Source organism: Ylistrum balloti, unplaced genomic scaffold (genome assembly GCF_031769215.1).
Source record: "Ylistrum balloti isolate Yb309-2 unplaced genomic scaffold, AGI_CSIRO_Ybal_v1 Utg370066, whole genome shotgun sequence".
NCBI lineage: Eukaryota > Metazoa > Mollusca > Bivalvia > Pectinida > Pectinidae > Ylistrum > Ylistrum balloti.
Genome location: NW_026782111.1, coordinates 779,521 through 803,741, shown reverse-complemented (window position 1 = coordinate 803,741; position 24,221 = coordinate 779,521). Strand labels below are relative to the sequence as shown.

At 38.0% G+C, this 24,221-nt stretch overlaps 1 protein-coding gene across 1 annotated transcript; it reads left to right on the top strand.

The window, feature by feature from the left end:
* The first annotated feature begins 1,600 nt into the window (after window positions 1-1,600).
* Window positions 1,601-23,740, top strand: LOC132549607 (uncharacterized). The gene is made up of 19 exons (XM_060213553.1): window positions 1,601-1,703; window positions 4,480-4,565; window positions 4,658-4,774; window positions 7,925-8,158; window positions 9,396-9,516; window positions 10,521-10,631; window positions 11,327-11,453; window positions 11,906-13,194; window positions 13,749-13,984; window positions 14,788-15,255; window positions 15,892-16,072; window positions 17,053-17,248; window positions 17,948-18,081; window positions 18,917-19,734; window positions 20,224-20,420; window positions 21,573-21,763; window positions 21,968-22,090; window positions 22,490-22,560; window positions 23,048-23,740. The coding sequence occupies exons 1-19, from the start codon at window positions 1,601-1,603 to the stop codon at window positions 23,738-23,740; spliced, it is 5,496 nt and encodes a 1,831-aa protein (XP_060069536.1).
* The last annotated feature ends 481 nt before the right edge of the window (window positions 23,741-24,221 follow it).

Here is a 24,221-nt window from a genome sequence, read left to right as displayed (position 1 = left end):
GGAGTTAAAATATCGTTGAGAGTCTGAGGGGATCAGTCAGCAGATCGTTGGCCAACGTAAGCTTAGTAGTAGTTTATTTTGTTTCTTAAAAACTGACCGATCTGTCATATCATAGTTTTCCCTTTTTTAGTATTCATCATGACGGCATTCGACTGGCCTCCCGTATGTTGTTCAGTGAGGTAGCTACCAGATAAAATAAGAAAACACACTAAGAAGACCTCTCCTCAAAATGACGATGCATATTCCTTCATATACTTCTGTATTGCAGTTAAACCCAGAACGTGTAATTCTTAGGGATAAGAAACTGTCTGTTTCTCCTTTGTGATGCTATAGTGGAGAATTTCGAGTCAAGTAGCCTTACTGTTTTCATAAACCATTTGTCAGAATACAAAACTAATAATTTAAAAATAAACAGTAGTGGATTGTGCTAACTTTTGTGACAAATAATTTCCTTTAACTTAATATTAATGCATATTTTAGCTATTTACACGTGAAATACCACCATATATTGTGTGCCACTTTCAGTGAATACTATGCCGGAAATAATCTTTAAATAAATGGCATTAAAAAGCCGAGTAATTTTCTTATTGACTCATGTAAGTTTCGGGATACGTCACTTTAATTTATAAGTATAGTTTTTGTTAGGAAAATGATACTATTCACTGCATTGATCGTCAAACTGGCTCTGGTAAGACTGGTCATTGCTAACTCCACACTAAGGACACTAGATATATATATCAGATCAGATACCAAACGTGATGGTGATTGGGATTCTATGACTTCACGGCTCAGTGAGTATTTATAAAAGCTTAAGTCAGAAAGGTCTCCACTGGGCCTAGTTTCTCATCCCTCCCTATTATACGACCCTGGTTCGACTATAACCCTGATTTGACAGTGTTTAGAACGGAAGCGGGCACTTTTAAGCGAACGTCATGGTGGTCGAGGAACTAGTTGAAACAGCAAATAAATCGCTATTAATCCACTAGAAACGAGTAAGGTCCCCAGAAATTTCATCTAAAATATTATTTAAACCAGAGACGTATATATCACATATATACGTCTCTGTTTAAACTGAAGGCATGATGGTGTTTTTGTCTGTAAAAAGTGGATGTTTCGGCAGAGGTTCTAAATATGGATGCCGATGTAACAATGGAACAAATATTGTTCAATTACGTGTTCGATACAGAACTTCAATTTCTGGTTTGAATTTAATTTCTTAAAATAAGGCCTGTGCAATTATCCTAACAAGCCAAACTCTTCCTACACCGGTCCGTGCATAGCTGGGACGTAACCTTAGGCCTAGTCTAAATTCCACTGTACACGTAATGCTAAAGTCATTTATTAAAACCAAGTTTTAAATAGCAAAATGTGACCAGCATTGCCACTGAAAGAGGACTGATGTAACACTGGAACTAGTGTTTTGTATTTCGCGCCATTGTGTGGTCACTGAGGCGCACTGTTGTTGATAAACACGAGGAGTAGTCATGGACGCTCACGTAGAGAGTTGACAGATCTAGAGATGGACAGAAGGAAAGACACGGTCTACTGGACGAACATGGAGCTGCACGTGGTGTGTTAGTAAACAAAATCACACTGTAAGATGACGAACTCAGCAAACAGAATATACGAAGGATGTGTTCGGGACGACCTTCCATCACTGGAATCGTCCATCATCCGTGTGTTCTCGAGCTCCACGTTCACGGGTGAGCTATATTTGAATGACGAGTATTGTGTATGTAAATTATGACAACCGCAGATGCGCAATGGTTCAAACCGATTTGTAAATATTTGTTTTTTAAATGTTGTTTGGTGTTGGTATTTGTGATAGTACATGTCATGTTAAATTCTGAATTACATTTGACTATAATAAGCTTATAATATGGACACAACTTTCAGATCTCTTTAAGCAGAGCTGATTATTAGGTCCTAATCACACACGTACAAGTCTTTCTGTAATCGATAGCCCAGTGGGTGTATTGACAGACCAAGCTTATTAATATACCAGTTCAGCTTTAGAAATAGAATTTGTGACAGGTATATGAAGCTTTTGACACAGTGACCTGAGGCCTTGTTACAGTCTTAGAGAATATTGATGAACCCTGGTCTGTATACATGTATGGTTTCCAGAAATTTCAAGGGGTTATATATTTTATGAAATTGACAACCCTCCATCATGTACATCAGAGGGGTGTTGTTTTTACAGAATATTGATTGAACCCCCCAGAACATTTAAGATCTTGTAAAAAGACCACCATAAGTGTAACAACAACGTGGTCGTGGACGCTTACATCATTTACTATCAAGTCTCTTAGCACATTATGATATTACATTTCCCTCTCTTTAACGAAATAATAAAGTGCATTAGGACATTAAATGAATTTAACCAAATAATGGTTTTGTCTGATGGTGTCTCTAACACAAATGAAGATCTCTGACTACAGTCCTGTTTACTGAGTATCTCCATTAATTTACGTAATATCAAATAATTTGGACTAGAAATACACTGACTTAATTATAAGAAATAGAACATAACCAATAAATTTGATATAAGCAGAACCCTGTTCTGCAAGACTGCACGGGGATTATTTTGCCCCAAAACACAGTGCAAGTCTTAACTAAAGACATGTTAACATTTTAACAGTTCTAGATCTGATGTTAGAACGCTAAAGAATTATGCTCCAAGGAAGCATCTCAATCTCCTATAGCTTCTACCCTTGGAGTGATCAACAGTACCAAATCTGTAATAGGAAAGAGTAATGAAAAACACCGAGCCACCGCTGGGGTTTGAATTAGTGACCCTTTGGTCTCTAGCCAGACACTCTACTGCTTGACTTAAGGGAAATTCCCACTAGCTGAGGCTAGTAAGGCGACCTGCACTCTCAACTATTACAGTTGCAAATCTGATCAGTATGCAATATTATCAGACATTTATAGAGAATGTTAGACCGATATTAAGCAAATAAAACCCTTTTCTGTATGTTATAGCCCAAAGAGTTATGGAAAATCAGTTCACCATGTTAAAAAGTCCTCCCTGTCATACTGGTTTTTTCTCAAGGAAATGATGTCACATTCCTGATAAGTGCTGTCAGAAAAAACAGTGACTGAGTTTTCTTTTCTGTAATCTTGTATATCAACATCAACTCCATACACCTTTTATAGATGTACTGCAGCGTGTTTCAGTCACAAATGTCTGAAACAAGCTGCTTATTAACACAGTGAAAAAGTGTTGTTTTCCTAAAATCATAGGGGAAAAATACTAAAAATTAAAGAAGTTATCCTCCAAATGTTAATGAACAATTGATTGCCCTTACAAGTTTAATAATGCATAGCTTCTCTAAAACACAAAAAAAACAGAAAATCATCAAATTATCATTGTGTATTATTTCTATTGGTTATGTCTGTAGTGTCCAGATCTGTAAAACATGAGAAACAAAAAGCCTTGAAAATAATTACAGGTTACATATAGGACTGACATTGGTTTGTATGTTATAGATAGGACTGACCTTGGTTTGGATATTATAAATAGGACAGATCTTGGTTAGGATGTTATAGATAGGACTGACATTGGTTTGGATAATATAAATAGGACAGATCTTGGTTAGAATATTATAGATAGGACTGATATTTGTTTGGATGTTATAGATAGGACTTACATTTGTTTGGATGTTATAGATGGAACTGACCTTGGTTTTTATGTCATAGATAGGACAGACCTTGGTTTGGATATTATAAATAGGACAGATCTTGGTTTGTATGTTATAGATAGGACTGACCTTGGTTTGAATGTTATAGATAGGACTGACCTTGGTTTGGATATTATAAATAGGACAGATCTTGGTTAGGATGTTATAGATAGGACTGATATTTGTTTGGATGTTATAAATAGGACTGACATTTGTTAGGATGTTATAGATAGGACTGACATTTGTTAGGATGTTATAGATAGGACTGACATTTGTTAGGATGTTATAGATAGGACTGACATTTGTTAGGATGTTATAGATAGGACTGACATTTGTTAGGATGTTATAGATAGGACTGACATTTGTTAGGATGTTATAAATAGGACTGACATTTGTTAGGATGTTATAGATAGGACTTACATTTGTTTGGATGTTATAGATGGAACTGACCTTGGTTTTTATGTCATAGATAGGACAGACCTTGGTTTGTAAGTTATGGATAGGACAGACCTTGGTTTGGATGTTATAGATAGGACTGATCTTTGTTAGGAGGTTATAGATAGGACTGACCTGTGTTAGGATGTTATAGATAGGACTGACGTTGATTTGGAGGTTATAGATAGGACTGACCTGTGTTAGGATGTTATAGAAAGGACTGACTTTGATTTGGAGGTTATAGATAGGACTGACCTGTGTTAGGATGTTATAGATAGGACTGACCTTGGTTTGTATGTTATAGATAGAACTGACCTTGGTTTGATTTAAGATATCTATAACTTTGTGTAAAATGTTGCAGATATGTCTGTGGAGAGGAATTTTCTCATGAAGAAATCCATTCCAAAGATTCGAGATTACTGCTTCATGAATGGACTCACTTTTCAGGTGAGTACAAGAAATTAAATTTACAATGGAACTTTATTTTGTATGGTTCTCTGGTAGGTATCTTCTGATATTGTCTGTTAAATATATTCCAGTTGGTGGACATGCGATGGGGTGTACGTGACGAGGCCTCCATTGACCACACCACCAATGAAGTTGTTCTGGGCGAAGTTGAGAAGTCTAAAAGGATATCACGTGGACCGTACATGTTGGTAAGTCGGGGACAGTGGTCTTAAGGTCAGAGAGCAGAGCAACAGATAAATGGTAGCTGGACAGTGGTATGAGGGGCTGAGAGCAGGGTAGCAGATAATTGGGAGTTGGGCTCTGGTCTTAGGTTCTGGGAGCAGGGTAGCAGATAATTGGGAGCTGGGCTGTGGTCTTGGGTTCTGAGGGCAGGGTAGCAGATAAATGAGAACTGGATATTGGTATTGGGGTAAGCAGGGTAGCAGATAATTGGGAGTTGGGCTGTGGTCTTAGGTTCTGGGAGCAGGGTGGCAGATAATTTGGAGTTGGGCTGTGGTCTTAGGTTCTGGGAGCAGGATGGCAGATAATTGGGAGTTGGGCCATGGTCTGGGATCAGAGTAGCAGATAATTGGGAGTTGGGCTGTGGTCTTAGGTTCTGGGAGCAGGGTGGCAGATAATTGGGAGTTGGGCCATGGTCTGGGATCAGAGTAGCAGATAATTGGGAGTTGGGCTGTGGTCTTAGGTTCTGGGAGCAGGGTGGCAGATAATTGGGAGTTGGGCTGTGGTCTTAGGTTCTGGGGGCAGGGCAGCAGATAAATGAGAGTTGGGCTGTGGTCTTGGGGTCAGCAGGGCAGAGTTGGGCTGTGGTCTTAGGTTCTGGGAGCAGGGTGGCAGATAATTGGGAGTTGGGCTGTGGTCTTCGGTTCTTGGAGCAGGGTTGCAGATAATTGGGAGTTGGGCCAGGGTCTGGGATCAGAGTAGCAGATAATTGGGAGTTGGGCTGTGGTCTTAGGTTCTGGGAGCAGGGTGGCAGATAATTGGGAGTTGGGCTGTGGTCTTAGGTTCTTGGAGCAGGGTGGCAGATAATTGGGAGTTGGGCTGTGGTCTGGGATCAGAGTAGCAGATAATTGGGAGTTGGGCTGTGGTCTTAGGTTCTTGGAGCAGGTTAGCAGATAATTGGGAGTTGGGCTGTGGTCTTAGGTTCTTGGAGCAGGTTAGCAGGAGCAGGGCAGCAGATAATTGGGAGTTGGGATGTGGTCGTAGGTTCTGGGAGCAGGGTGGCAGATAATTTGGAGTTGGGCTGTGGTCTTAGGTTCTGGGAGCAGGATGGCAGATAATTGGGAGTTGGGCTGTGGTCTTAGGTTCTGGGAGCAGGGTGGCAGATAAATGAGAACAGGATATTGGTATTGGGGTAAGGAGCAGGGCAGCAGATAATTGGGAGTTGGGCTGAGGTGGTTGGTTCTGGGTGCAGGGTAGCAGATAATTGGGAGTTGGGCTGTGGTCTTAGGTTCTGGGAGCAGGGTGGCAGATAATTGGGAGTTGGGCTGTGGTCTTAGGTTCTTGGAGCAGGGTGGCAGATAATTGGGAGTTGGGCCATGGTCTGGGATCAGAGTAGCAGATAATTGGGAGTTGGGCTGTGGTCTTAGGTTCTGGGAGCAGGTTAGCAGATAATTGGGAGTTGGGCTGTGGTCTTAGGTTCTGGGAGCAGGGTGGCAGATAAATGAGAACTGGATATTGGTATTGGGGTAACGAGCAGGGCAGCAGATAAATGAGAACTGGATATTGGTATTGGGGTAACGAGCAGGGCAGCAGATAAATGAGAACTGGATATTGGTATTGGGGTAAAGAGCAGGGCAGCAGATAATTGGGAGTTGGGATGTGGTCGTAGGTTCTGGGAGCAGGGTGGCAGATAATTTGGAGTTGGGCTGTGGTCTTAGGTTCTGGGAGCAGGATGGCAGATAATTGGGAGTTGGGCTGTGGTCTTAGGTTCTTGGAGCAGGGTGGCAGATAATTGGGAGTTGGGCCATGGTCTGGGATCAGAGTAGCAGATAATTGGGAGTTGGGCTGTGGTCTTCGGTTCTTGGAGCAGGGTGGCAGATAATTGGGAGTTGGGCTGTGGTCTTAGGTTCTGGGAGCAGGGTGGCAGATAAATGAGAACAGGATATTGGTATAGGGGTAAGGAGCAGGGCAGCAGATAATTGGGAGTTGGGCTGAGGTGGTTGGTTCTGGGTGCAGGGTAGCAGATAATTGGGAGTTGGGCTGTGGTCTTAGGTTCTTGGAGCAGGGTGGCAGGGTGGCATGTGGTTCTGGGAGCAGGGTGGCAGATAATTGGGAGTTGGGCTGTGGTCTTAGGTTCTAGAAGCAGGGTGGCAGATAATTGGGAGTTGGGCTGTGGTCTTGGTTCTGGAGCAGGGTGGCAGATAATTGGGAGTTGGGCCATGGTCTGGGAGCAGGGTAGCAGATAATTGGGAGCTGGGCTGTGGTCTTGGGTTCTGAGGGCAGGGTAGCAGATAAATGAGAACTGGATATTGGTATTGGGGTAACGAGCAGGGCAGCAGATAATTGGGAGTTGGGATGTGGTCGTAGGTTCTGGGAGCAGGATGGCAGATAATTGGGAGTTGGGCTGTGGTCTTCGGTTCTTGGAGCAGGGTGGCAGATAATTGGGAGTTGGGCTGTGGTCTTAGGTTCTTGGAGCAGGGTGGCAGATAATTGGGAGTTGGGCTGTGGTCTTAGGTTCTGGGAGCAGGTTAGCAGATAATTGGGAGTTGGGCTGTGGTCTTAGGTTCTGGGAGCAGGGTGGCAGATAATTGGGAGTTGGGCTGTGGTCTTGATCTTGGTATAGGGGGAAGGAGCAGGGCAGCAGATAATTGGGAGTTGGGCTGAGGTGGTTGGTTCTGGGTGCAGGGTAGCAGATAATTGGGAGTTGGGCTGTGGTCTTAGGTTCTTGGAGCAGGGTGGCAGATAATTGGGAGTTGGGCTGAGGTGGTTGGTTCTGGGTGCAGGTTAGCAGTGGTCTTAGGTTCTTGGATAGATTGGGAGTTGGGCTGTGGTCTTAGGTTCTGGGAGCAGGGTGGCAGATAATTGGGAGTTGGGCTGTGGTCTTAGGTTCTGAGGGCAGGGCAGCAGATAAATGAGAACTGGATATTGGTATTGGGGTAACGAGCAGGGCAGCAGATAATTGGGAGTTGGGCTGTGGTCTTAGGTTCTGGGAGCAGGGTGGCAGATAATTGGAAGTTGGGCTGTGGTCTTAGGTTATGAGAGCAGGGCAGCAGATAAATGAGAACAGGATATTGGTATTGGGGTAACGAGCAGGGCAGCAGATAACTGGGAGTTGGCAGATGATTGGAATGAATTTGTTTTCCTCTAAGAATCTAGTACTTGAATACTTTTGTTTTTAGGCCTTTCTTGGTGACAAATATGGCAGTCGACCTATGCCAAGTAAAATCGAGGCTGGAGAATACAAGCTGTTACGGAGAACGGCAATGAAGCTGGGCTATGATATCAGTCTAATGGATCAGTGGTTTAAACGGGATGACAACGCTGAACCTGCCATATTTTATATCGTCCCAATTACCAAGATTCTACCAAATTACGACAATGACTTGGAAGGGTTTGAAAAGCAACGTGAAAGTGTAAGCATCTTCTGTGTATAGTGTATAGATGGTAGTATTGGCTGGGAATTTAAATTCAGTATAAGCATGGTCTTCAAAGTGCTTAAAATGACATACCAAGCAAACATTTTGTAGTGTGTAAAAATCTCCAAAAGTTCCTGTGTATGTGGATGCTAACGTAAAGATATGTTTGAAAACTTAATCCCAATGAATTGGAGTTAACTAAGACAAACATCAATATTTCGCCTCCAAAATTAAACATCTATAAAATAACATAAACAATACCACAACTAGTTATAATTTTCATATATATCTGTTAAGTTTTACCTTTCAAGTTGAAGAATTTTAAAGAAATAGATTTAAGCAATTATTTCTCGGACATTAAATATAAAATGTTTTTCAAATTGTTCAAATTTCTTTTCCTTTCAATCACAGGTTTTGAACAATCTTGTAAATCCAGTATCAATAATTATCATAACAGAAGCCACATTTTTTGGAAATATCAATTATAATCTTACATCCTTGTATCAGCTCCTGTCTTTTGTCCACATGAAACAAAGTGCCAGTGAGCCTACGGTGTGCTGTAAGATTTGTCGTCTGTTCATCAACCTTAAACATATTGCATTGAAATATAAGCAAATGGGTACTCATATTTGGCTAGTGGGTACCTGGATTTGAGTTGTATGAAGTTTCATTATATGAGTGGCCTTGAACTGTTTAAGGTCACAGGGGTGAAATGTGTTCAGAATTAAAAACAATCTTCACAAGGTATGGCACAACCAGATTCTTGATATTGTGTCTACAGATACCTACGATGAAACATTATATTGTTTTCATGTACATGTATACATAACCTTGACATATTTTATCAGAGTAATTAGATTTAGAATTGGAATTAGAGAGAGAGAGAGATTTTTTTTTCTCTTTCTTGATCTGAAGGCCTGTAGTCTAGGGCTTGTGTTGTTAAACATTACTGATTCAGAATGCCTTAATCACTTTCAACAAATTTTGTTTGTAGCATCCCTTAGGAATTAGAAATCGTTTTGTCTTGAGAAAGAGTAGTTATCCTAGATGCTTATGGACTCAAAATCTAAATTGTAGAAATATTTAATGATAATGCTTGAAAGGAGAGTATGATCATGATAATTAATTACTAAAATATTCATCTAAACAACACATACCATTTGGGCCTGTTTTATTGTGTATGAAGATATGTTATCACACCTAGATTCAATGTCATGGTTACTATGTATCACAGGACAGGGAGAAGTGGTCCAGTGTGGATGCTAAGCTCACCAAAATGTTTCGTGCTGCTGCTGGTCAAGCTTATGATGAAGGCCTCATCGATAGAGAAACACGACACAAGTATTTTTACTCGGGTATATAACCAATTCATACAAATATCAAAACCTGTCTATAAAGGCCAGTCAAAGAAACAGCTTGAAATGGCCTTTATGAGCAGGTGTTCTTTCTTTACTTGAATGTTTAAATTTTCAGTTTTTTTGCATTACACCAGGACCAAAATAAGCAGCCTTGATAGATAGGAGTCTTTGTTATATAGGTTTGATTATAATGACTTACATTATGACAGGAGTTCACTCTCAATTTCATATCCCTCTTTCTAACCAACTGTAAACATTTTATTTTTTGTTGATGTAATTTTTTTTTTTTTTTTTTTTGAAGTTTTATGAAAATTTAAGATTTTCTTTTCTCATAAAAGGTATGAAACAGGCTTCGGATTTCTCAGGTTTTAAAATTTTATCAATTTAATCTGTTGTCAAAATATACAACTTTACTGTATATCTTTCTTTGGGGCCATTATAACTCAGACTAAAGAGCCTCAAGCATTTCAGCCTCAGGTGGAGTTGCTTAGTACCTGGTCCGAACCCTTCCGACAGTGTTTTATGTTTTTCTGGAAGTTTAGGTCATGGACTGTGCTGTAGTGGTTGTGTCCCTTAGCAAGACACTTTGCTGAAATTACTCTAGATAGCAAGCGAAAGGCCTCCTGTATGTTGTTCAGTGATGTGAACTCCAGCTACTTTTATAAGAGACCCTGTCTCAAAATGGCCTTGGCTGTTCATGTTGGATAAACCATTAAATCCGCATAATCTAACGGAAAAAATCTGTTAGATATTGTACAAAATAAGGATCAATAATCTGAAATGTATGTGAATTCTGATTGAGTTCTGTAACATAAAACAAACATGTACTACACATTAATTGACTAGACAAACCGATTGCTTTGCGTCCCCAAAGTATTTTCATCGGTGAGATCTGGCCCCATTTCTGTAAGTTCTTTTGTTTTTATAGAAGAAAGAAATGTCTATTTTTGAGTTTGATTACAGCAGTAGTGTTACTGATAAAAGACTATTTTCATTTACAGTGACAGAAGTGGAAATCACATCAGGCATACTTCAACCAGAATCTGTGAAAGACAAAGTCATTTGTTATTTTCGTTCGTTTTTGGATATCAACATCAACGACAAGCTTGCCTGTAAGTCACATGACCAGAATTTTTTATAATATTTATCTCATGTGTAATGTATCAACTTACAAACAAAAGAAATATCCTTGAACTTGTCTTGAAATAACTGGAGTCAAAAACTAGGACACTATGTTACCTTACAATAACATTAAATAGTTCCATATCTTGCTTTGTATGAACAAAATAACTTCCAAATCAGTCCAAGGTTTTGGAGATCTGGTTCCCCTCTCCTCCACCCCCACGCCAGGACTTATTTTCAAAATAGATTAACCAGGTAAATAAATTCTGAAGTGTTGTCAAGTCACCATATAAACAATACAGTACTGTGTACCTGGGGAAACAGAGATTATCTTATTTTGATATTTGAAATTTAATTTAAGCTTTTTGATTTAAAAAAATCCTAAATTGGCTCACAGATATATGAATCAATTCATACTTCAGCTCTGCTTTAACAAACTTTAGTCTACTTTTTATTTTCAAATGATTGGCAAAGAAGTGAAAGCTATGCGGTGGCAACAGCTTTCCTATATACAGTAAAGCCATTTGTAACTTTGTAGAGACTAAATGTTCGGACGGGACAGTTCATGTCATGAAGTCAAATAAAATGTTCTTAAAAAATTTAAAATGATAGGCAATAACATTGATTAAAGGCATATAGTTTTGAAAATTGAAAGAATAAAAGTTCTGATTTTTGAAATGTACAGGGAGATTTACAGATTTGATAGATGGCGCTGTAGATGATGAAGCCATGGAGTTGAGAGAGAGGCTCAAGTTCACGCAGGTTATGCCAAAGCTTGGCCCAGAGGAGATGCAGAAGTACAGCCTATATTGGTAAGTTCTAAATAACAGAAAATCAGTGTGTAAGAAGCTATTGATTAATAAACACATGGCTGTGATTTTAAATGTGGTATGGGAATAAATTGTGAAAGGTTGTATAATATTTGTGAAAAGAAAAAATCAAGTGTATGTATCATGTTTGTGTGTGGGGAGATTACTAAGGTATTGATGTTGGGGAAAATAACTTGATTTGTATAAGGGTAATGTAACGAAAGGGAGGCTGTTTCATAATCATTGTAAAATAAAGTTTATATTTCTAAGGGAGATAACTTTGTATTGTGAGGGGAGATAACAAGCTGTTTCAGTAGATTAGATAAAGGAATGGAGATAACTTCATGATGATACAGAAGATAACTGGATGGGGTTGTAAATGGAGATGACTATGCATGTCTATAAAATGGTTAAGTAAAGGAAGGGAGATAACTATGATACAATTTCGCTTGCAGGACCCCCGTGGGAGTCGACACCAGTAATGAAGATCACATGACCTACCTCAATAACATGTGTGAAGATTTTGAAAAAAAAATGATGCGTATGATTGAAAAATCATTGAAATTGAAACACAGGAAACATTTTGGTGTCAATGAGAAAATGTATGTGGAAGTTCTGCAGCACTTACATTTTGCCAAACATAAAAGTCAAACGTTTTGTGGAAGAGCTAGCTTGCTTGAGACAATCCGACAAAAAATGCTGATAACCCATAAAGTTGCAGATGCTGAAGACCAAAGTGATGATGAAGAAGACAAAGCCGTTAATGATGCTGATGCTTCATCCAATGTGTCCTTGTATCAATCATCAGACGGACAGATCTCCCAGAAAGACTATGATGCACTCAAACAGATACAAATGGAGCATGAACAAATTAAAGGGAGTTTAAAACAGCTTGGTATTGTTTACAATCACGCTGACATTGATCTTGATCATGAAAACGACCCAAGCCGTAATCCAAAAGCAGAATTGATCCGCTTGCCTGCAATAAAGACATACTGTCGGCCAATCGTTGTTTATGGCCATTCTGGGTCTGGAAAAACATCGGTGATGGCCAAGGTAGCTGAACTGAGTAAAACTTGGTTTCCAAATTCGGTGCAAATTGTCCGGTTTTTGGGAACTTCAGCAAATTCTTCTTCCATCCGTGATGTTCTTTTAGGTATTTGTTTTCAGATCTGGATGCTATACAAAGTGAAACCCCCATTAAACCTTGACCTTGAAAGTGATTTTATCTTCCTTTCCCAGTACCTGACATCTTTGCTTTGGAGGATTAACACTGAGAAAAGACCACTCCTCATCCTTCTGGACTCGGTTGACCAGCTCTCAATGTCTGATCATGCTAGTGCTATGCATTGGCTGCCCAATAAGGTGCCCCCCAGTGTTCGTATTATTGTATCTACCATACCAGAATATGAATGCCTAGAAAACCTTCGCTCTATGCTTCCATTACAAAACATGGTTCATGTTTCGTCATTGTCACAAGAAACGGCAGAGAATATGATAAAAAACACTCTTGAATCCAAAAACCGTCGACTTACAAAACTTCAGTGGCGCCACCTGCTTGAAAAGACTGCTAAGGTTGGGCAGCCACTTTATGTGAAGCTTTTGTCTGACCAGGCTGTGACTTGGAAGTCTTCGACTGCGATGTCGAAAGTCAATGTCGGCAACAACATCAAGGAAGCCATTTTGCATCTGTTTCAAGCCACAGAGAAAGAACATGGAGAGATCATAATTAATCATTTATATGGTAAGAATACGGACTAGTGGTTTGCTTCTCTCACATTAAGCCTAGTCGGTCTTTGCGGAAATTCTAGCTCTGATTCAGGTAGTGAGCTTACTGTAAACCACATAGATTTTATTTAGGGATTTTAGACATATTCATGGATACATGATTTCTCAAAGGCTGATCCAGAAATTACTTTAAACACCAATGATAAGCTGTTAGATACCAGGTCTCTGATCTCGGTAATCAAATCAACATAAATGCCATTCAGGGTTATTTGTGTACAAAAATTTGGAAGGATTTGAATTTGAAATTATTTTTCGCAGAAATTATATTTTCGCTACTTAATGGTACATTAACGTGACTGAAAATTTAATCAGTGAAATAATGAGACACATGTGTATTTGATGTTCTTTTATGTCAACATTGCAAATTTGCTAATTCTTTAAGGTATAATTTGGCCGTTTATTGTGAAATTTTTAACTTAAAATTATCAGTTATATGTACTGCCATTTTTTGTAGTAGAATATTTTTAAGACAGTCCCCTGTGTAATAGTTGTTATATTTTTCGTTGCTAGGTTACCTGTCTGCCGCACGTGATGGCTTGTCGCTTTCGGAGATAGAAGACATTCTCTCCCTTGATGATGAAGTACTACAAGACACATTTTTATACCACCTACCTCCAGACCCAGAAAACGTCCGCTTCCCATCGGCTGTACTCACTCGGGCACTGTCAAATGTTTTAGACTATCTCGTCGAACGAAGGTCTGGTGCAACATCAGTTTTGTCCTGGTACCATCGCCAGTTTACAGAGGTAATCCTTTGTTTGTGTTATATAAACCTAGAGTACGACATCTGTGTGAATGTGGAGATTCCAATGAGGGAAATAAATTTTTGAATTAAAAATCCTTCTCCTCTAGAATGATTAAAAAGATTTTAAACAGATTTCATTGAGATCATCATTTGGTTGGATGAAAGATTCTCAATATTATTTGCACTGAGGAAAATAGATCCTTTTGATTGTTGTGTTTGCTGTAACATCGTATAAGATTTTGTATCAGTTTGTGATGACTTCCCTTTGTGGTGGCTCTATATTATTTCAAATCCTAGCTGTCCTGGATTTTATTTTATTATCATTTTTTAAACATAACATTTTCCATATCATGACCAGATTTAGGTTATGCCAAAAAAAATGACCTCTTATAATCATTGCTATTAATAGAAATTTAAGTAAAGATAGTTTAAATTGAGGGGAAGGGTTAGGAGTTTCTTCTGTTTTTGAGGATGGAATTATGGTTAAAACCACGAAAAAAAACCCCAAATAAATTAAATTGAGAAAGAAAAAGTATTATATTCCTGATCTCTACAAAAAATATATTCCTTGTAAATCAAGATTTTAATGAAACCACAAAAATTTGAGCCATTGAAAACGTGATCCTTTACTGTACCAACAGATGATGTAATATTGTCCTGTTTATATTCTGGTTAGGACATAACTTTGAGCCAGACATTTGCACTTATCAAAGGAAAAATAAAGTATAATATTAACAAGTACATTCTCCTAGATTTTCCTGCACATACAACAAGCTGGCCCTTACAAGTATTTTGTTTTTGCAGGTGGCAGCAGAAAGGTATCTCTCTAGAGATCGAGCCATCAAGATCCATGCCACATTGGCTGACTTTTTCCAGGGAGTGTGGTATAAAAAGAGAAAACCGTTGAAGCTGTACAAAAGGAAAACAGCCAATTATCCAAACTCCATTCGCTCGGTACCAGATCAGCCTACTTTGTATTGTGCAAACATGTACAACACACGCAAAATTATTGAACTGCCTTTCCACCTGATAAAATGCCAACGGTACCAAGTATTTCGTGATGTCATTGCTTGTGATTTCAGTTTCCTTTATGCAACATGTAAGACAGTAGGTATCACCAACCTCATAGAAGATCTCCGCCTGTGTTTGGTTGCCATGGATACAGATGGTTACCTTGATGAGGAGGTTTACAATGACATCAAATGTGTGCATGAGATTTTGTTGATGGGTGTCAACATGATTCGTAAAGACACCAACAATCTTCCAATACAGGTATTCACCGTAATCTTTATTCGCCCTGAAAATTAGTTGTCCATTTTTCCATTCTTCCATGTGCAGAGCATAATTTCGCCGACAGGTAAGCATGGATCATGAAACTTGACGTGTACATTGATCATACTTTGACAATGTGCGATATACCAACTCCATAGCCCACAGCCCCTTAATTACAGAGTGATTGCCCATTTTTAAAATTGTATGATTTAATGGGGATAATAACAAAAGAATTACCTGGTTTCTAAGGATTGCTCAAAGGTATATAAATATATATATTAATTAATGTAATGAATAACAGTTTATTAAAAAATATCACACAGTTGCTTTGTTTTAGCAGAAATTTGGTTTAGAAGTCAGAACTCAGCATAAATTTGGTTTAGAAGTCATAATCCAGCAGAAATTTTGTTCAGAAGTCATTACTCATTAGAAATTTGGTTCAAGAATTTGATTCAGAAGTCATTTCTTTGAAAGTGGAAATTTTGATAGATTGAGGTCATATTTCTTTGATATATGGTTAGAAGTGGACTATATTTCAAATTTTTTTGAAGCAAAAATCTGAATCACATCAAAGTTTCTTTCAGTAACCACTTACGGACTAATTGAGGAAATCATTATTGTTTATCTAATGTCTAGGTGGTCTCCAGGCTTGGTCGCACAACAGTGAAGACAACCTGGTTAAACAATCTTGTAAAAGGAGCATATGGATGGTGCAAAACTACCTCTAACCCAGTACTGTCACCGCAGTCATACTGTATGCCACAACCAGGAGGTGTTCTTAGAATCACCATTGACCTGGAGATTTTCCTGACGGAAAGTAAGTGTGAATTTTGCCTGAACATTTTGGATAAAAACACTACTTAGTCACAAGCACCAGGAGCATCCTTTTGTATGAATGATGAGTAGTGTGCCAACTGTCTGTCCGTTGTTAATTCTATGGTGTGGTGTCCAGTATCTGGCGTCCACCAACCACCATCTGTCAACTCTTTGTCAAAAAAAACTACATATCATAAAGGGCTTTATTGATTTTGACCAAATTTGGTCAGAAGCTTCCTTTGGGGAACGGGAACCAATTTTGTATTAAGGATGGGTGGGGCCCAATATGGGAAATAGAGCAAAATCTTATGTCTTTCTGCTGAAATAATGCTAGGATTTTGTCAGAATTTTGTCCTATGATAAAGAGGACTTTTATAAAAATGCTTTGGCTGACTTTACTGGGAGCAGAGGGGTAGTTAAATTGAGAATAGATATATTCCTTTAGAATTCCTTCTCCTTTAGCAAAGTCAGGTGACCAATACCTACCCTACATGAAGCCCAGATTTGTGAATGACCAGCAGTTAAACAAAATGCTGTAATTTTTTTTAGAACTATTTTCGACCTTAGAGTACATATGATTAAAGTGCAGCCAAAAAAGTTGGTTGATTCCATACCATCTTACACACTGCATACATCAGCGCCAGTATGCTCCACGCTGGTCTTTGTCTGATGAAGGTGACTGTGTAGTCATGGAAATGCCACACTCTAATCTTCTATTGGTTGTGTTATAGGAACTTCAATTCAATGGAATGCTGTTAAGTCTCTTAATTCAAATTACTTACATTTATTTTCAGGATTACATGAGTCATTGAGTCAAAATTTGGCCCAGTTTAGATCATCTCCAATCAAGTATAAATGTACCTAATTTAGTGCAATATTGTTCAAGCACAAAATATTTTCAGCATGAAAAAACACTTAATAAGATTCAATTAAGACATGTTTTTCAGATCAAGAACTTAGTATGTTCCATATTTCATTCAGATTCCAGAGAGCGTGACTTGGGCCACATTATGTATCTTCAAGAGGATGTCAATCAACTGTTTGTGCTGACCCCGCCCACATCGAGATTTGACGACGCCTTCATTCATATGTTTGACCTAGCAGACAATGGCAGCCGTGTGTTCATGAGCAAATTGACCAGGAATTTCATGGCTGTCAATTTTTTGGCTGGAAAAAAGTATGTATAATAATTATTTAGAAAAAGTCTGTGAGACATGTGACCGTTCTCTTTACCAATTCATACTGTTTCTCTATTTGACAAATTGTTTTGAATACAAATGTAGACCATGACTTTTGAATACTGAAATAATTACTTAGCTTAGGTATTTCTACAGTTTACATCAGGATTAAATTTTATCAAAAATCCCAAAAAGGAAATTGTTGATGTGATGACATTTATTTAGGACAGGACGCCAAAGCCCTGAGTAACACTCTCTACCCTCCATACAAATATCAGGGACATAATAAGAGTTGTTGTCCTTTGCTGCGGTTTCATTGTCATTTCTCTACTTCCTGCAATATCATTCTTTTCAAACCAGGTCAAGGTCAAGGTCGAATCTTGGTACTGGTGACCTTGAAAAAAAAATAGGTCATAAAGAAACACGGAGCTACTTAATTTCACAGTATATGAATGTTAGTGTAGTCATTAATACCAAATGAAGGGTAATATGTGTGGTTGGACAATACAACCAATTGGACCTCTTGATGAAATATCATTGTTAAGGTTTAACTGCTGTATGTGTATAAAATTTCCTCATACAACTTTGTTTTGTTGTTACCTAAAAATAAATGTGTATTTTGAAGTAAAAGGTTGGCTTCTTATCAGCAATAGGCTTATAAATAAAGAAATTCCAAAAAAATGCTGTTCTATTTATAGATACATGCACCTGAAGGACACAAAAGGTCATGACATGTTGTTCTTGACGAAGACAGCTGCTCCTTTAGTGTTTCCACATGAGGCACACAGTGTTACTGCATCCAGGTCTGGAAAATACCTCATCTATTCTAGTCGTAAGTTTAGTTTCAATCATTTGTTAACAAATGTGTAGACCAATTAAAATAAATACAGGTTTTTGAAAACTGACCATATACTGAATAATGGGCTATTTTTGCCTTACATGCAAATTTATCATTTGGTGTCAAATCTAGAATGTCTTATTTTAGCCATTTCATAAGTTCTTTCCATTGAAGAGAGGTAAAAAAAATTCTATCATGTACTGTATACCAACCATTCACCCCTGTTTCATTTTCATCCTTTTCATACATGAACAGGGAGGGTGAATTTAAGATAGGGGTGAAAATTTGTTACACTTAAATAATCCTTTTATATGATCCTCAGAGGGTGAAATGAACATGAGGCAAAATCAAGTATAATGGTACAAGGGCTTGGGGCAAAAATATCTTAGTGTATAGAATCTCTTTCTCAATGTTTGCCATGTAATCTTCTGGCAAAAATAGTGAAAAATTAGACATTCAGTCATTCAGTGACAAGATCTCTTTTTAATCAAGGTCTATTGATAGGAATTTGGGTCAGAGGTTGAATTTTATACTTCGTAATTAAAGGGTGGTCTCTCTATAGTCGGAGACTGTTGTGCCTGTAAAAGGAACAAACATTACATAAATCATACATTTATATTTGAAAACTATTTGCAGTGCCTCTTACTAATTCCTGGCAAATATTACCCAGATTTTAAAAGAGAAGCATTCTTGTGAAAATGGCAGAAGTTTATGCTATTTTGAAAAAGCTATTTCCAAATTCAACTCTTTTAGTTTCAGCGAACACTGTTTTACTTAGCATTAAGTAAAGTGTGCCTTTTGTAACTCATCTGATATGTTTAAATTTCAGTTTCCAAAGTATATGTTTGTCTCAGTGATGCTCGTGGTGGTGTTACCAAAATCAAGCATGTTTTAGAAACAGATCAACGGGAAAAGCCTGTCGATAACCCTGATGATGAAAAAGCTGAAAATGAAGGAATCAAGAAAAAAATTCCTAAGCAAAAGCCATGTGAGGTGGTTAACCTGCTTACCTCCCCTGATGAGAAATATCTAGCGGTATTTACCACTGTATGCGGTTACTACAAGATATGGAATCTGGAGACAGGCGCATTTCTATTTGAAGCTAAAAATCCAGATGAAAATGAAAAGGATTTCTTTAGCTTTTCACACTCAGAATATAATAACATTGGAAACGCTTCGATCATTACTGACAGTAACATTCTGATTTATCGCAAAGATGGTTACCGTTTAAAAGGTCAGCTTTGTGTGTTTGATATTGGACAGGAAACATTCCTATACACATTTGACAGTGGATCAGACTACAAGCTGACATTGTTGTCGCTTCACCCGACGCAGCGTTTTATATCTGCCGCTACGTCAGAAACCATTTGCAGTAGTGGCAATAACGGCAAGGAATGGAAAATCTGGGACATTCAAAGTGGTGAAATGGTCACCAAGGCAACAGTACCAGAGTTGTATAATGACAGTTGGGGCATGGATTGCTTGAAACTTTTTGGTTCGGATAAAATATTTACAGTGACATCGCATCACAGAACTAATGGAGCAATATCAATATCTTACTGTGGTAATGTGGACAATCCATCACCCTCAGCGATCCCTTTCTGTGTCCTAACTGGTCACACCATGGACTTGGTACAGGTGTTAGTGGTAAGTTCACTCACAACATCATGCTGTATTTAACCTGTAGAAAGCCCAATGTGCCAATTCATAATCTGTTGTTCAAGGTATGGAGGTAAGTTTTGCAAGATAAATACTGTTATAATGCTGAAGCTACCATGAGTATGGATGGGGTTACAACTAAAAAGGGGATTTAATCTTCATAGATATGGAAACTCTTAAAAAATAAAATCTTGTCTGCAAGTGCAATATCCACAGATATTATTATTTTGACTTTTATAATAATTGCTAGAAGGAAAGCAAACTTTTTCCTGGTTTGTGATTGAAATGCTTTTCCATTTCAATACATCAATGAAATAAATTCAGAATTATATTTCATTTCAATATCTCAATATCATAAGATGTTCTCTTCCAAGAGTTTTCTTTTAAGATGATTTTTGCCAAAGATTTTAAAAACATTTATGTAAATATCAAACAAAATAAAGTGCCAAAATCAATTTTTCATTTTTCCGTGTATAGAGCTCAGACATGAAACAGCTGATCTCAGCTGCCAAGGACAACTGTGTGAAAACATGGGACCTCGACAAAATTCTGACCAAGTTCAACAGAGCAACTCAGGGTTGCCATGACGATGAAGAAATAGCCTCAAAAATGATACCAAAGTTTGAGGAGGAGCTCAGACAGATTGTCACCACTAATTCTCTAGGGGTCAACAGGTTTGCTTGTTTCTGAACAGTCTTAAAATAGATCAAGTTTGTGCCAGGACATGGTAGCTCAAACTATTACAGCCTCAAATATATACTGTCATAACATACGTTTGTGTGAACCAAATTTTGAGGTTTTTCAAAATGTTGTTGGCACTTCATTGCTAAGCAGCACTAAATCCACTAATGCTGAAAAGTCATATGAATTTTTATCTTGGACATAAAAATTTGTGGATTTAGAGTTACATTGAAAATAAAACCCCTACAAAAATAAAAAACAGTATCATCACATAATACCCTATCATGAGAACCACACTACATCCATTCCCTAAAGTTTGTTGCAACCACAAAAGTCAACATCTAATAACACTGTGATTTGCTGAAGGATTCTTTTGTTTCCATTGTGATGTCATACCCTCATGACATCAGATGTACTATGACAAAGATTGAGATATAGAATGTGAATATTGAAAATTTAAATCTTCTATTGGTCTTATGGTTTACAATTTCGTGATTTTATGTGATGAACAGAATCTCACATTTGTTTCCATTTATCATGGGATTATGAACTTTTTCTCATTTTTATCTCACCAGATACAGTGTAAATATATACCATGAAAACGAAGTTAATTCTATGCAGAAATCAAAATGGTTTTTATGCCGCCGCCATTTATGGCTGGGGGCATATAGCGTTGCCCATGTCCGTCCGTCCCGTCCCATCCCGTCCCGTCGCATCCCAAATCAGTATATATCACCTAACAACTTCATTCGGAAGGCAATTTTCATGAAACTTCATACAAATATCAAGTATGGAAAGACCTCATGCAGTGTTGAATTTCTCGGCATTCTAAAAAAAGATGGCCACCAGGGGGAGATAACTCAAAAAAGAGGAACATCATCTTATTTCTACATAATTTGGTACTTGTGGGTTTTAAGGCATAAGGAACTAATATACTCCCTCATTTTTTCCAGAGAACAAAATTCCAAATTCATGTACGTTAAATCTTACAGACATTTTCTAGTTTTTATTTCTTTGAAAAAACATCCTTTTTTCTTAAAGTTTTCTGTGAAACTGCAAAAAGTTTGCACCATCGGAAAAATACCCTTTGCACTATTTATTCAAATGATGATATTTATTCTGTTTTTAATTTGATATTGTTACAGTCAGACACAAGAAATTTACTTAGCCCTTTCGAGTGGTGAAATGGTGATTGAAGATCTGAAGTCAAATCATATTAAGAGTCGCGTGAGCTTGACATCGGAACCGTTGTCCTTGCTGTTTGTAGGGTCTGCCAGTGACCTTGTGATAGCTGCCACAGAGAAGGGAAACATTGTTGTTTGGAACATAGAAACAGGTAACTTCTCCTTGATTTATAGCTCCACTCAACTTGTTCCCCTTAATCTTGAATACTGTTGACATCATACAATATGGATATGAATTTGTATATCCAGAATGCCCACAAAAGCAACCAAAATAAAATCCCACAAAAATAAATACTTTACAGTAACTTGATCTCAGACCTGTATAGATAACGGATTCTATGGTTGTCTGCTTACAGAAGAAATCCAACATTCTCTCACGTGTAAACATAAAGTGTCCTGTATGGCAGAGGCCAGTGATGTCCTTGTGGCAGGACAGGCAGGAATGGAGGCTAAAGGCAGTATCTGGAATATAAGAACAGGTGAGAAACAGAATCTCTTGCATTTCTGATTACTGGGAAGTTACTTTGAACAAATAATTGAGTTATTTAATAGATTGTGGATATGATTCCATACTTATATACATTGTCATTTGATGTTTAATTCAATCCATATTTAATGATTCTGCTGGATAGGGAAGATGGATCCTGTTGTTTAATGTATAAAGTTGATGTGACAGGTGATACTGACATTTTCCACAGGTCATACTAATACCACTCATACTTATATTAAATACGGTCTATCACACAGCTGACAGAGCATGCTTCAGTTGGTAGAACATGTAATATCATGTTGGAGACCTGGGTTTGATTCCTATTGGGCGACTTGGCAGGAATGTGTATTTTTCCCAGTTCTTTTAAACAAATTATTCTATTTGACAGGTGACCTGCTGAGGGAATTGTCCCTTCTTTACTCCTTCTATACAGTGGCCATCAATTCTAGTGGAACTAAGGTAAGCTACGAAACAAATAGTTCTAGTGGAACCAAGGTAAGTTATACAATAATCCTAATGGAACCAAGGTAAGCTACACAACAATCCTTGTGGAACCAAGGTAAGCTACACAACAATCCTTGTGGAACCAAGGTAAGTTACACAACAATCCTAGTGGAACCAGGGTAAGTTTTACAGCAATTTTGATGGAACTAATTTCTTATCTTTATCAGTGATATCAATGCTTGTCTCAAAATTATGTATTCATTCTTTTACTTTGCAAGTATTCATAAAATAATCTGGCCTTTTCTCTTAGTAGAATCAGGGCCTGTAATGACCAACCAGTTATCAGTGTTTTCATTAAGATTTGACCAGATTCTGAAAATCACCCTTGATGCTTGATTGTTCAGGTCCTGGTTCCCGAAACTTTCCTTTTACATGGTAGAGTTCATAATACACTTGTCCTTCCTGGTCAGTCTGACCTCCTATGTGTTTTTTTATGTTACAGTTTGTATCCTGTATGTTTGATTTCCCTGTGGTGGTCAGTGTTAAAGAGGACACAGAAACCGATATGATGGACATGAACATAATGGACACACAGATGTCGGCAGCCAAATGCACAGCAGTCAGTCCTGATGAGACCCTTGCTTTATGCGGCTCAATTGATGGTAGCATCCGTGTGATCGAGATGACAGGAGCCTATAAATTTCGACTTGGACAGAAATCGACAGTAGTCACAGCATTGTTCTCTCCTGACAGTCAGTCAATTGTGTCTGGTGGTTACAAATCTATCTACATTTGGAACATGCATGATGGCTCTCTGAAGTTCAAGGTTCGAAAACATGACAATTTTGTTCTCAACATCAAGTTTGATCAGAAAGGAACCCATTTTCTAACAACAGGCAGGGACAAGAAAATTGTGATTTGGGATTTTCGACGTGGCATCTCCCTAACAACATTCTATGCAGATAGCCAAGTCGATCATGTTGAATTTACAAAGCGGGGATATGTTGTATTTGTTCCTGAGGGTGTTTCGTGTGCTGCTTCACTAAAACCCAATGCGGTCCTCAAACAAATGCTGAAGGGAAAATACAACCTAAACATAGGTGCCAATATCACTGATGCACAGGGTATGGCTCTTGGCTTCTCCTGTCAGAAAATACAGGCCAACAGTGAAAGTGGCATGTGTGATATTTTGTAACCATGGAAACATGGAAGTGGCACATGCCATATTTTGGAATACATGACATGATATGCTCCAAGTTACGAACTTGTAACCAAGGTAACAATGAATGAAAGTGTGACTTACTTAAAGATTTGGTTACCATAGTAATGACAAAATTGGGATATTTTTGACAGGGTTATCATATTTCAAAAATAAATTGGACTTATCTAGTTACAATAAAAGTGGGACATTTTGAGAGATGGATACCATAGTAACAATTAAAGAGGGACAATTTGAAATTTGTTACCATAGTTAAACAGGAATGGGACTTTTCTAGACTTGGTAACATGGTCATTACAAATGTGGAACTTTTATAAACCTGGTAAACATTCTTCAAGAAAACGACGGGATTTTCATTATTTTCGTAACCATGGTTACAGCAAAAGTATAAAAGTACAAAATTAGGAAACATGTTCCATTGTAACCCTGTTTATCAGAAAATGAGACTTCTGTAACT